Below are 12,492 nucleotides of genomic sequence, written 5' to 3' on the forward strand. Positions count from 1 at the left end.
GATTCACTGTTAGACGACCGTTACTTCAACAATGTCTCTGATGACCCCTGATGCACTGTCTTTATATTCCCTATGTACATTTTTGTTTTGTTTTTCATTCTCTGTTTTTTTTCTTCTTTGCTATGTGTATTTCTTCCTGTGTGTACTCTAATGTTTGTTGAGGAAGTGGTCTTATCTTCATAAACTCTAAAATCGATAAGCATACTTATTAAAAAGATGTAGACATCAGTAACTTGTAGTAAATGTTTATAAAAAAAAATACTCTGACATGCAATTCTAAAAAGATAGAACGGATCAATATTGGAAAGGCACTCAACAAACAAATATAGGTGTTTGTAAGGAAAAAGGGAAATTTTTAATATTTGTATTCTTTACTATACTCTTTTTCCAATCTCTTACTGTCCCCTGGGAAGAAACAAAAAACTTTCCCTGCCTTCATTCAGGTGTCCTCTTCAAAATACAACTTGTGTGACCATTTCAGAAATTTGTCAAAATGAAAGGTAAAATTGAGTGTTGATCAAGTTTCACCTCTCAAGCAGCAAAGAATGAGAAACACATGCAGCACATCTAGACTAGATTAAGTCGAATAACCTTTATTCTTTGAATCCAATCTTTACACAGAAATCAAATCTTCCTCAATATTTGAAACATTGAAGAACACAGACCTCTCCATTTTCTGATTAGTGAGATGGACTCTCTAGATAACATGATTGTATTTCTCTGGTTGAAAACCCTCAATACCACTTCATTCATCCTCAGACAAGCTTAGACGGAGGTCAGGCTGGAGGATGTGACCTTCCTCTTTGTTCAAGGAAAAACATCTTCCCTCAGTCTGTCTCTCTGTCTCTGCTATTATTAGCAGCCAGAGAGAGAGAGAAAAAACATGGCTTGGTTAATAGAGAGAACGCCACGTCACACCTCAAAATGATTCAGCAGCTTCTGCCAGGCAACGGAATGGTTGTCATGGTGAATACCCTATTAATGTCTCACCACATTGCTATTACTCTAACCAAAATATGTTTGTTGTTGCAGCCCCAATTAAGCTCATCCAATTTTCTCTTATACAATAAGTATCCATAGCTTTGTATTAATCTCTGTATTAATCTCTGTATCAATGTTAATGTCTCGTTAATGCCTCTCTTCAGACCTCTCTGTCTGTCTGTCTGTCTGGACGAGAGCAAACCCGTCTCTCTGAGAGAGGTCATCCCCCAAGGCTGCAGCTCAGCAGGATGCTAGCAACAGACGCCACGGCAACGGCAGCATTTAACTCATGACTTACCAATGTTTTTAATACGACTGAGCTACAGTATACCAGTCATTTAGTCAGATGGCAGGATGATTCCAAATCCCCCTTAAGGATTTTCACTTAAGTGCATTTAAAGACAACCATATTTCACATTCTGGGAAACTGGCTCGTTTGATGTAAGGTTCATCAAGGTTGCTTGAATACCTACGGCACAAAGACCATTGCTTGCCAAAGCACTAACACATATTTAGAATAAAGTTATATTTCCACATTTCACCTTTGATGTGTTGGGAAGAAAACAAGAAGGTGGTTTAATGAGCAGTTAGCTGATGCATCAAAGGGTCTGAGAAACTGCTTGTTGCACACTGCTAGCTTTGTGTGTTTTAACATCTTTTAAAGAAACCTCAGTTGTTTGTTGGACGTTGTGTGGTTTTTATTCCAATTTCAAAAACTTTACCCAATTTTTAGGCCTTTTCTGGTTCTGGTTAATGTTACATTATTACTAGAGAAGAGCCAGATACGCCTCCCACACATACCCCTCGTCTTGCAGCCATATCTATCGATTTAACATGGAATCTTGCTTCGTGTAAAATTCACTCTGTGTTTTGTCTGAACACATCTGAAAACTCAAAGAAGCTTTGAAGAAGGTGAAAACAGAATTGGATTATCGCTTGTTCAGAGAATGACATTTCACACCCTTTTTTTCTGGTTGTATAATACATGTGTACGTGTGTGTGTGCATGTGTGGGTGGTCCAGTGAGTACGAGGAATGGCTTTGATCCACAGATGCTGACAAACAGGTAAAATTTATGGCCACGAGCCGCTCACTCAACTGCCTGATTCTCATTTCACCACCATCACCGCCCCACATAGACACTTATCACCAGACAGCGCATAAAACATGCTTCTCCCTCAACACCGTCTCTTTTATCTCTGGAAAGACATGGAAATGGAAGTATTGCCTCAGTGAGTATGGTGCACTAATGTACAGATATTGCTGAAGGCTACACAAACTCTAATAGCTTTCAGCAGATATGAATTTTAAATTAATCCCAGATTGGTCATGATTTCTTATAGGAGGCAATATGTCATACAGTGCTACTCATATATTTTTATAGTCTCATAACACTGCCGTGTGTTTTCTATGGGCATGGTAGCTATGGTGAGACTCAAAATAGAAAATTGAAGTACCCTTCAAATGGAGGGAGGGCTGTTTCATAACCGGGCTGTGGTGGCATTTCAGTGGACGGCTCCACCGCACCTTCAACTCAGCAGCATTGCAGGGGTATAAATCTTTGAAGAACTGCAACCCGCGTCACACATGCACACGCAGCGCCGAGGCTGTCCCACCCAGTTGGTGGGCGAGAACAGAGATGGGCTAATTGGAGACGATTCGCGAGGCCCAAGGTGTCAAGGCCCAGGACTCTGTAAGTGTGTTTAAAGTGTATGGCGCAGCGGTGAGGGTATAAGGGTCAACGTACAGTACAGCAGCAGGTAATCCATCAAATCTCACATCTGTAATGTACATCTGCACTGTGGCCCCGAGGAGCAACAGAAAAAAAACAATATATTTTCAAGAAACAGGTCAAGGTGACATTGCTGTTCGTCCAATGCTGGTCCAAAACACTATTTACTTTTACAGATAACGCTGCAAAGGCATTTTCCCAATCTCATGTCTGAAAACATGAGATATTGGCTCTGAACATTGAACCTCACAGGTTAATTGATGAATTGCCTTTTCATTTGCTGCAGATTATTTACTCGATTACTTTATCGTTTCACATTCCACATTTTGACATCTATGTGTTTATTATAGCAGGTAATTCAATTGAAATATTACAGCTTTATTCATCCTATTACAAATTCTATTACAAATATCAGTTCTAATAGTATTATAAATTCTATTACAAATATCAGTTGTGGTATAAAGAATGTCATAGCTGTACCAAAGTGTTGAAATACACTCATAAAAGTCATACAAATCTATATTTTACTTAATGTTAAGTAAAAAGCATTCACTATGCTCAATACGTATTATAATTTTGGATTATAATGATCATTTATATACTTTGGCAATTTGGGAATGGAATCAATGAAGTATTATCTATTATTAACATATAATATTAAATGTTGGTTATTATTATATATGTATTCATCTAAATCTGCAAAGTAGCATCAAATAAATATAGTGTCCAATATCTGCACAAGGAATGTGGTCGAGTTGAAGTAGGAAGTAGGAAAATCTAAAATACAGAAACTCAAAATTGAACACATGTACCATTTCTGTATGGGAGTGTATAATAGTAAATATAATATGTTCCAGTACAGGGCCTGCTTTCTTTAAAGTTGTGTGATAAGTTGATAAAGAAATCACAGTGAAATCATGTGCACCTCAGTAACGTCAAGTCTTTATTCATATGGTGTCATACAGGAATACATAAGTAGTAATAACAGTAAAGAGAATAGCATGTCATCTACATTCAATCCCTATGCGTTTGAAGCAATAAAAGCTCTAATGGAAACTAATTAAGAGATAATAATGATTAAACACCCACTGAGCAGAATCACACACATGGCCAGAGGAAAAGCTGCTCGTGTTTTAAGGCATTTTTACATCCTACACATTTGTTCTATGGCTAAGTCTTGCTTCTTGGTTTCAGATTGGTGACATTCTGACATTTTCCGGAAAATGCTTGGTTCTGCATGAAGTGGTGTTGCATGTGCATTTTGCAAAGTTTGGCAGTGTTGTAGGAGTAGTGACATTTTTCTTCAGACATCCATGAAAACTATTTTGGTTTTGTCATAGAAAGATAAAGGCTTAGACATTTGCAACCCTGAACCATTCATCCATTCTTATAGCTGTTAACTATAAAATGCTGCGTTTGTCTTTAAGTTCTTGTCCTTCTGAGACTTTTGTTCTGCTTGACAGAAAATGCCCAAACTTCCAGGTATGATAGGCCACTTTGTAGAGATACAAACACACTTACTACAGTACAAAGATACTCATCACAAGCCTCAAAATAGAGCAGCAGTCAACCTGATCCATAACAGTCTGCAACTAAATCAGCTGTTTTTGTTTGTTTTCGTTCTTCGTGTGTGTGTGTATGTGTGTGTGTGCCATGACCAGCAGCACGAGAATAAGATAGGTGTGTGCTAGAGTTGGCAGTGCACAAGCAGAAAAACAAGCTACAATTCTTTCATACTGGAGGATTTCTACCGGTGAGATCAGACTACTAACAGGCATTTTAAAGCAGTCATGGCCACAGTTACAAAGAGAGAGGTCAAGTTGTAAACACATCGTAGTCTGGCAGGTTCTCACTTCACTCACTCAGTTTACACTGGGATGTATTTTGAGTTTGGTTGCCATGGTTTTCTTCAGGGCAAATGATGCAGTATGGATTCTGGAGCGCTAATGTGTTTCAAGCATCATGAGTAACATATGTGAAATGATGTTAAATATGCAAACTGTCCATCACAACTACATGGATCATACAGAATCCCATGCGTTTGCACTGAAGCATAATTTCCAATTCAGTGTGTAATTGACTGCACAGAGAAAACAATTTTTTTCTCATATTAGCTACATTTAGCATCTTTTAAAGTATTTTTGCTCAACTTTTCTTTTTCTCTTAATCCTTCATAGCATCCATCACTACCAAATTAGGAAGGCAAAGGCCAAACAATGAACTTTGAACGATGGGCCGGAGGTTTCCATGCTAGAATGAGGTCTACATACACCATGCAAGTTATGCTCCATCAATACATTTGTTTTCCTGTTTACTTCGAATCTTCATCTCATTTAAAAAGCTATAATAATCCAATTTATTTAATGAAACTTCATTGGGAAGTTTAAAAAAGGGTCAGTGCTCGCACAAGGACGTTTATCATCTTTTATACTGTTGTCATGCAGAGCTGATAGAAACACAGTCGAAGCGCTGACGCACTGACTGTGGTTAGAAATATTGTGCAGAAGAGAAACAGACAAAAGGAGACCCAAAATAATGGCTCAGTAAAAGCTATCATATATCATTGTCTTTTATTTTGGCAGGTTTCCTATAATTGCGGACTGTGTGCTTTCTCACTCAACTATGATCATTGTTTTGGGAGATTTTCATTTCTACTGTATGAAAGGATTTTTTGCAGAGTGACCGATACTAGCTGATGTGTTCTGAATCTTTTGTGCGCACAGTTACACTCACACACACATGCTACTATTGGAATGTGTTGAGAGCAACTCACAGCTTGTGGTTGTAGTGCATGACCAGAGGTTTTTATCTATTGTGCGTTGGTGATACATGTTGTCGTTGCTACTTAAGTGCTTGTTATTGTTTAATGTTGAGTTTGTGGATGAAAACACAGCAGAAACTGCTGTTCTGTGGTATTGTATAGAGTGATGGTTATAGTAGAGTTACAATGGATTTCCTTTTGGGAGAACACATGTGGGGAGACAGGGGAACAAGAGGGGATCAACCAACATGAAACAAACCTACAAACTCAGCACTATATGTTAGAAACCATGGCAATCTTATTATGCTTAGAATAAGAAGGCAACGCAGGGCTATCATCTTAGATCCCCACAAGTGCATCAGATGTTAATGCTCAAGGTTTGTTTCAAGATGGGAGAGAGGAGAGAATTTGCAGGATACAGGGTCGTGAACGGGCTTACAGTATGACTCTTAGTTTTTCGGAATGGTGGGAACATCGTTGGACTCTTGCTGATTCTCCATCTTCTTCGGGCTGACCACCATCTCCTCATAAACTTCACGCTGGGTCACCTTGCCTCCAGATTTGCTCTGCTGCTGCTGCTCCTCCTCCTTGCCCTCCTTCTTGGAGCTCTTGCCAGAGCTGGTGTAGATGCGGGACTGGTAGTTGTAGCCTTGCCCCATGCCAGCACCCATGGCGGGGCTGCTAAAGCTGATGCCTGTCCCGATGCGGGTCTCCTCCCCTTCCAGGAGTTTCCTGCAGAGAGGGTGATACAGGGAAGTGTTTATAGAAAGAACCAACTCTGAGATTTATAGGGGAGGGTATGACATAAAAACGGATATTGTCATTTTACAAGGGAGAGTGAATTTTTCCCTCTCTTTTAAGGATTTTGCACTTTATACGTTATTGAAATAAAACATATACGTGACGTATCTCTGAAAGATGACCTTACCTGTAGGCTGCAATTTCAATATCCAGTGCCATCTTGACGTTGAGCAGATCCTGGTACTCCCTCAGGTGACGAGCCATCTCGCCCTTAGTGGTCCTCAGTTCATTCTCCAGCTCTATCATGCTATCCTACAGACAATAAGCCAAAGTTCAGCATTTCCTAACATATCTTTTTTACTCACTTATAGAAAAAAAAGCATAAGGAGCTCTGCTATTCATTACTGCTTGCAGGGGGAAATGCAGCAACACATAAAAAAAACCATTTAATTGCAAAATTATGCATCGTGTGTTCGGGGATAAGGGTCGTTTCTGAGTAAAAGTTTCTTATATGAAGAATTTTCATATTTGTAAACCTGCATCACACAAAGCACGTATAAAATGACTGTTCGAGCAGCTCCACTCGGTGGGCGTTGTCTGGTGCAGCTGCTGAGCGGGGCTGTCCCAGGGGAGGGAGTTTCAGCACCACGGACAGAGCCCGAGCCACCACAGCTGCTCCTCCTTATTATTATTGCTCTGAAATGTAAAGTCTATCGCTCTCCATAACAACACAATGCTTTTAATGCTCTAATAAACTTTCATGATACTGAAAATAAATGGCAGATTTTTCAGATTACAATCCTTACGATATGGCGTTAATAGGTTAGTGAAATGTGATTACCTGGTAGGTTCCAATCTCCGCATTGTGCCTATCCTCCATCTCCCGCAGCTGCCTATCCAGAGACTCGTTGGTTCCCCTCAGACTCTCTATCTCGATGGTCTTGGACTGCAGCTGCCTCCTGAACTCGTTCATCTCCTCCCTGCTGTTGCGGATGGTCTCGTTGCTCCGGTTGGCCTGGTCGGACAGGTCCGCGAACTTGGTCTTGTACCACTCCTCGGCGGACTGCAGGTTCTTGGACGCCATGGACTCGTACTGGCCGCGGATCTCCTTGAGGGCGGAGGTGAGGTCCGGTTTGGACACCTCCATCTCCACAGACACCTGGGCAGCCTGGATCATGTCCGACAGCTCGACCACCTCTTCCTCGTGCACCTTCCTGAGGAAGTTGATCTCATCCAGGAGAGATTCCACCTTCTTCTCCAGGTCCAGGCGCACCATGGTGGCATCATCAACATCTTTCTTAAAAGCTTTGAGCAGGGCCTCAGCCTCCTCCCGGCCACGGAACTCCTCCTCGTATTTCCCCCGGACTTTCTGCAGTTCGTCGTCAATGCTGTCCCTCTCGATCATCAGCTGGGACTTCTCTCCGTTCAGTTCTTCGAGCTGGGAGCGCAGTTCGCGTATTTCCTGCTGGTAGAGCTCGGCCAGGCGGGACGGCTCCGCCTGCTTCTGGCGCAAAACGACCAGCTCCGTCTCCAGCACTTTGTTCTGTTGCTCCAAGTTGCGCACTTTATCAATGAACATTGCAAAGCGGTCATTGAGGCCTTGCATTTGCTCCTTTTCGTTGGTGCGGACGATTTTGAACTCATTGTTGAGGACGCTGCTTTGTGTCAGGTCGAAGGTGTCCAGCGGCATGGAAGAGAAGGAGCGGCCGGACTTTTTGCTGTACGAGCCCAGGGATGAAGCGTTGGTCCGGGACAGAGAGGAGGACCGGTAACCTCCTCCCCGGGAGGACGCAGTCGCGGTTGTCCGTGATGGAGATGCATAACGGGGAGAATCCCCGAAAATCCTCCGGTAGGAGGAGGAGGAGAAGGCTTCAGATCCGTAGCTCATCTTGGCTTGTACTGAGACAGAAAAGAGCAGAGCAGTGGGCGTGTGCCCTTTTTATAGGAGGACCAACCCAATAACTAATTAATGCCCACTGCTCACATCCGGACCGATCCGATCCAGATGGGTCAGGTAGTCCACTGTTTGTGTGAATATATGATTAATACTGTGATAGAAATGATAACAATTAGTCCAGACTGCATTAATCCTGACATATGGTCCAGATGTGCGCAGTTGGCACTGCTCTTTGTGTGGAGCAGATGGAACTGTCCCATTTTGCGCAGTGGTGATGCGTCGGTTTTTGATCGCTTGTTGCACATAAAACAACAAAATAGCTGATAGGCTATAACCTCAAGCATACTTCCAATGTTTTCACAGCATTAACAGAGATGCGACTTTTCTAAAAGTTCCCTGTTCCAACTTAAATCCACATTCACATCGAGTCACATGTGCCATTAGTGCAACGCTGATTTCAGGCAGAATTAAGATGATGCACTTTACCTTAAAGCTTATTATTTTATCAAGGCTTACATATTCGCAAAACACTGCAGTGACACGATCCACAAAACCTCTTGTACATCTGCAGCTGTTATGGCGATATATACATTTTAAATGTCTGTTTCTATTTAGAATAATCTGATAGCCTAATGTGATATATAAACCATGACCTTTAATATATAAATTTTGCCAGACAACATTTGAACAAATTCTATAAAGCGATTTTATACTTTATCTGTTTAGTTCAAGTTAAATCTTAAAAAATGAAGAAGAAGAAAAAAAGTGTAAAATCTTGAACTATATTCAAATGCATCCATACTGCACCCTATTTATTTGTTTTGTATGTTGCACAGTATGTTTGGGTAAAGAGCCTATTGGGAGACAGCCTCCCACTGACTGGTCTTTGCTGCCCTCTGTTGTCGGATCACAATATACACCAGTTATTCACCATTATCTCAAATGTAAGGTTACTGGGGCTAAACTGTGTGAACTGTGTGAACCTCATAGTCATTTGAGGGCTTCAGAATATTTTTGATAAATGTATGAATGAGACTATGCAGATACATTGATTTGTAGATGTATGGGACTATTTCCAATCAAAGAAATGTGTGAGGTAATAATGTGTCATCCCTAGCAGTGCATTCTGCAAGACATTAAATGAAGCCTGACATGATAGGCCTCAACTGGATTTTCTCATTCTTCTCATATGTCCTTTCATGAGTATCATAGTTGAGGAGCTAAAAAAAGCCTCACAATATCAGTCTAAACACATGGTGATGTTCAAAATGAGCCACAGATGCCTCACAATGCCAATGAGACATCATCTCAAAATCTGTGCTGATATCAAAATGACGAAAGGTGGCAGAAGAGGTAAACAGGTAGCTACACATGTCAGTAGTAAACACTGGTTGCCCACACCTTTCAGATGAAACTCATTTTTTGAATTTTGTGCTGTGGAATATGACAAACATATATATAAAATATTTGGATTATTAACTGAGGGTTTTTCATTCTCAGGTACTTTGTCCTTATTTCAAAGGCAGTGATTCTTCTCAGATGCTTGTCACAATGGGATATGGAGTTGTTTTTAATCCTTGACCAAAATGATTTTGGAATTTTTGTGCACTAACCTAAAGTATGTCATTGATGGGAGTAAAATACATTTGATATTTTTTGTTTGTTTGTTTGTTTTCTTACAGTGCTGTCCCTTTGGGCAGGTTAAAACATTAACTTTCAGGCCTGAGGATGATTGATCTTCAAATCATACACAGACTTATAATCTATTTTGTAAAGTCTCCTTCATTTTCCAACAGTATGGAAGCACAGTGACAGTGTCTGCACTGTAAACTCTTCACTACATTAACCTAAAAAACTTTAAATGGATCGTTCAACGATGCCGATGGAGGGGTGGGTGAAGTGTTTGAGTCCACATAACATTTTAGGAGTCTCAGGGTTAAACAGTGTTAGAGCAGAATCCAATACAATTGAAGTAACTGGTGACCAACGCTTCAGACGTAATAAAACAACAGAAAACACACAGCATGCCTCCATACTGCTAGTGTTGTGTCATCCAAGTGTCCGCCAGCCCCGACATTAAGATTCGACTCGAAACGGCATCATTTACACCAAGTTGTAAGCCTAAAAGTCAGCTGATATCTTCCAACGTGCACGGTGCGTTCAGGGGGCGTCAGACGTGCTAACGTTCGCTAGCTTAGCCACTTCTGGTGGACCTTTTGCACAGTATGTTTGGGTAAAGAGCCTATTGGGATACAGCCTCCCACTGACTGGTCTTTGCTGCCCTCTGTTGTCGGATCACAATATACACAAGGTATTCACCATTATCTCAAATGTAAGGTTACTGGGGCTAAACTGTGTGAACTGTGTGAACCTCATAGTCATTTGAGGGCTTCAGAATATTTTGATAAATCTATGAATGAGACTCTGCACATACATTGATTTGTAGATGTATGTGACTATTTCCAATCAAAGAAATGTGTGAGGTAATAATGTGTCATCCCTAGCAGTACATTCTGCAAGACATTAAATGAAGCCTGACATGATAGGCCTCAACTGGATTTTCTCATTCTTCTCATATGTCCTTTCATGAGTATCATAGTTGAGGAGCTAAAAAAAGCCTCACAATATCAGTCTAAACATATGATGATGTTCAAAATGAGCCACAGATGCCTCACAATGCCAATGAGACATCATCTCAAAATCTGTGCTGATATCAAAATGACGTCCTTCAGGACAACGGAAGGTGGCAGAAGAGGTAAACAGGTAGCTACACATGTCAGTAGTAAACACTGGTTGCCCACACCTTTCAGATGAAACTCATTTTTTGAATTTTGTGCTGTGGAATATGACAAACATATATATATATTATTTGGATTATTAACTGAGGGTTTTTTCATTCTCAGGTACTTTGTCCTTATTTCAAAGGCAGTGATTCTTCTCAGATGCTTGTCACAATGGGATATGGAGTTGTTTTTAATCCTTGATCAAAATGATTTTGGAATTTTTGTGCACTAACCTAAAGTATGTCATTGATGGGAGTAAAATACGTTTGATATTTTTTGTTTGTTTGTTTGTTTTCTTACAGTGCTGTCCATTTGGGCAGGTTAAAACCTTAATTTTCAGGCCTGAGGATGATTGATCTTCAAATCATACACAGACTTATAATCTATTTTGTAAAGTATCCTTCATTTTCCAACAGTATGGAAGCACAGTGACAGTGTCTGCACTGTAAACTCTTCACTACATTAACCTAAAAAACTTTAGAGGGATAGTTCAGCGATGCCGATGGTGGGGTGGGTGAAGTGTTTGAGTCCACATAACATTTTAGGAGTCTCAGGGTTAAACAGTGTTAGAGCAGAATCCAATACAATTGAAGTAACTGGTGACCAACGCTTCAGACGTAATAAAGCAACAGAAAACACACAGCATGCCTCCATACTGCTAGTGTTGTGTCATCCAAGTGTCCGCCAGCCCCGACATTAGGATTCGACTCGAAACGGCATCATTTACACCAAGTTGTAAGCCTAAAAGTCAGCTGATATCTTCCAACGTGCACGGTGCGTTCAGGGGGCGTCAGACGTGCTAACGTTCGCTAGCTTAGCCACTTCTGGTGGACCTTTTGCACAGTATGTTTGGGTAAAGAGCCTATTGGGATACAGCCTCCCACTGACTGGTCTTTGCTGCCCTCTGTTGTCGGATCACAATATACACATGGTATTCACCATTATCTCAAATGTAAGGTTACTGGGGCTAAACTGTGTGAACTGTGTGAACCTCATAGTCATTTGAGGGCTTCAGAATATTTTGATAAATCTATGAATGAGACTCTGCACATACATTGATTTGTAGATGTATGGGACTATTTCCAATCAAAGAAATGTGTGAGGTAATAATGTGTCATCCCTAGCAGTACATTCTGCAAGACATTAAATGAAGCCTGACATGATAGGCCTCAACTGGATTTTCTCATTCTTCTCATATGTCCTTTCATGAGTATCATAGTTGAGGAGCTAAAAAAAGCCTCACAATATCAGTCTAAACACATGGTGATGTTCAAAATGAGCCACAGATGCCTCACAATGCCAATGAGACATCATCTCAAAAACAGAACAGAAAACAACAGAAAATATTTTTCAAATGAACTTTATTAATTAACAAATGATCTAAATAACATAAAGCACACATAAACATAGCAAACACATATAAATATGCCAGGGGTTATAAATAAAGTTTCACTTAAGCAAATACAAACCTTTCGTGATAAAGAAATAATATGGATAATAAGATATATCTTATGATTATGTCAACAAAGATTTGATGTTGTAATAACCTAATATAGAACTCTGCTTCCCTTTAAAAAAACTAAGAGATTAGGTTTTTA

General features: G+C 40.4%; 1 protein-coding gene across 1 annotated transcript; it reads right to left on the reverse strand.

Moving 5' to 3' along the window:
* Window positions 1-3,632: 3,632 nt before the first annotated feature.
* inab (internexin neuronal intermediate filament protein, alpha b) lies at window positions 3,633-8,134 on the reverse strand. Its single transcript, XM_035179817.2, has 3 exons — window positions 7,056-8,134; window positions 6,402-6,526; window positions 3,633-6,205 (listed from the first exon to the last, which is right to left on the reverse strand). Exons 1-3 carry the CDS (start codon window positions 8,100-8,102, stop codon window positions 5,923-5,925), a joined length of 1,455 nt encoding a protein of 484 aa, XP_035035708.1. The 5' UTR covers window positions 8,103-8,134; the 3' UTR covers window positions 3,633-5,922.
* Window positions 8,135-12,492: the final 4,358 nt, after the last annotated feature.

Source organism: Hippoglossus stenolepis, chromosome 2 (assembly GCF_022539355.2).
Source record: "Hippoglossus stenolepis isolate QCI-W04-F060 chromosome 2, HSTE1.2, whole genome shotgun sequence".
In the NCBI taxonomy this organism is placed as follows: Eukaryota; Metazoa; Chordata; class Actinopteri; order Pleuronectiformes; family Pleuronectidae; genus Hippoglossus; species Hippoglossus stenolepis.

Excerpts from the sequence above, each read along its gene's own strand:
- inab (XM_035179817.2), bottom strand. The coding sequence starts at position 8,102 with ATGAGCTACGGATCTGAAGCCTTCTCCTCCTCCTCCTACCGGAGGATT. Across the intron at positions 6,527-7,055 it reads CGGAGATTGGAACCTACCAG|GATAGCATGATAGAGCTGGA; the intron begins GTAATCACATTT and ends TATTGTCTGTAG. Across the intron at positions 6,206-6,401 it reads ATTGAAATTGCAGCCTACAG|GAAACTCCTGGAAGGGGAGG; the intron begins GTAAGGTCATCT and ends CCCTCTCTGCAG.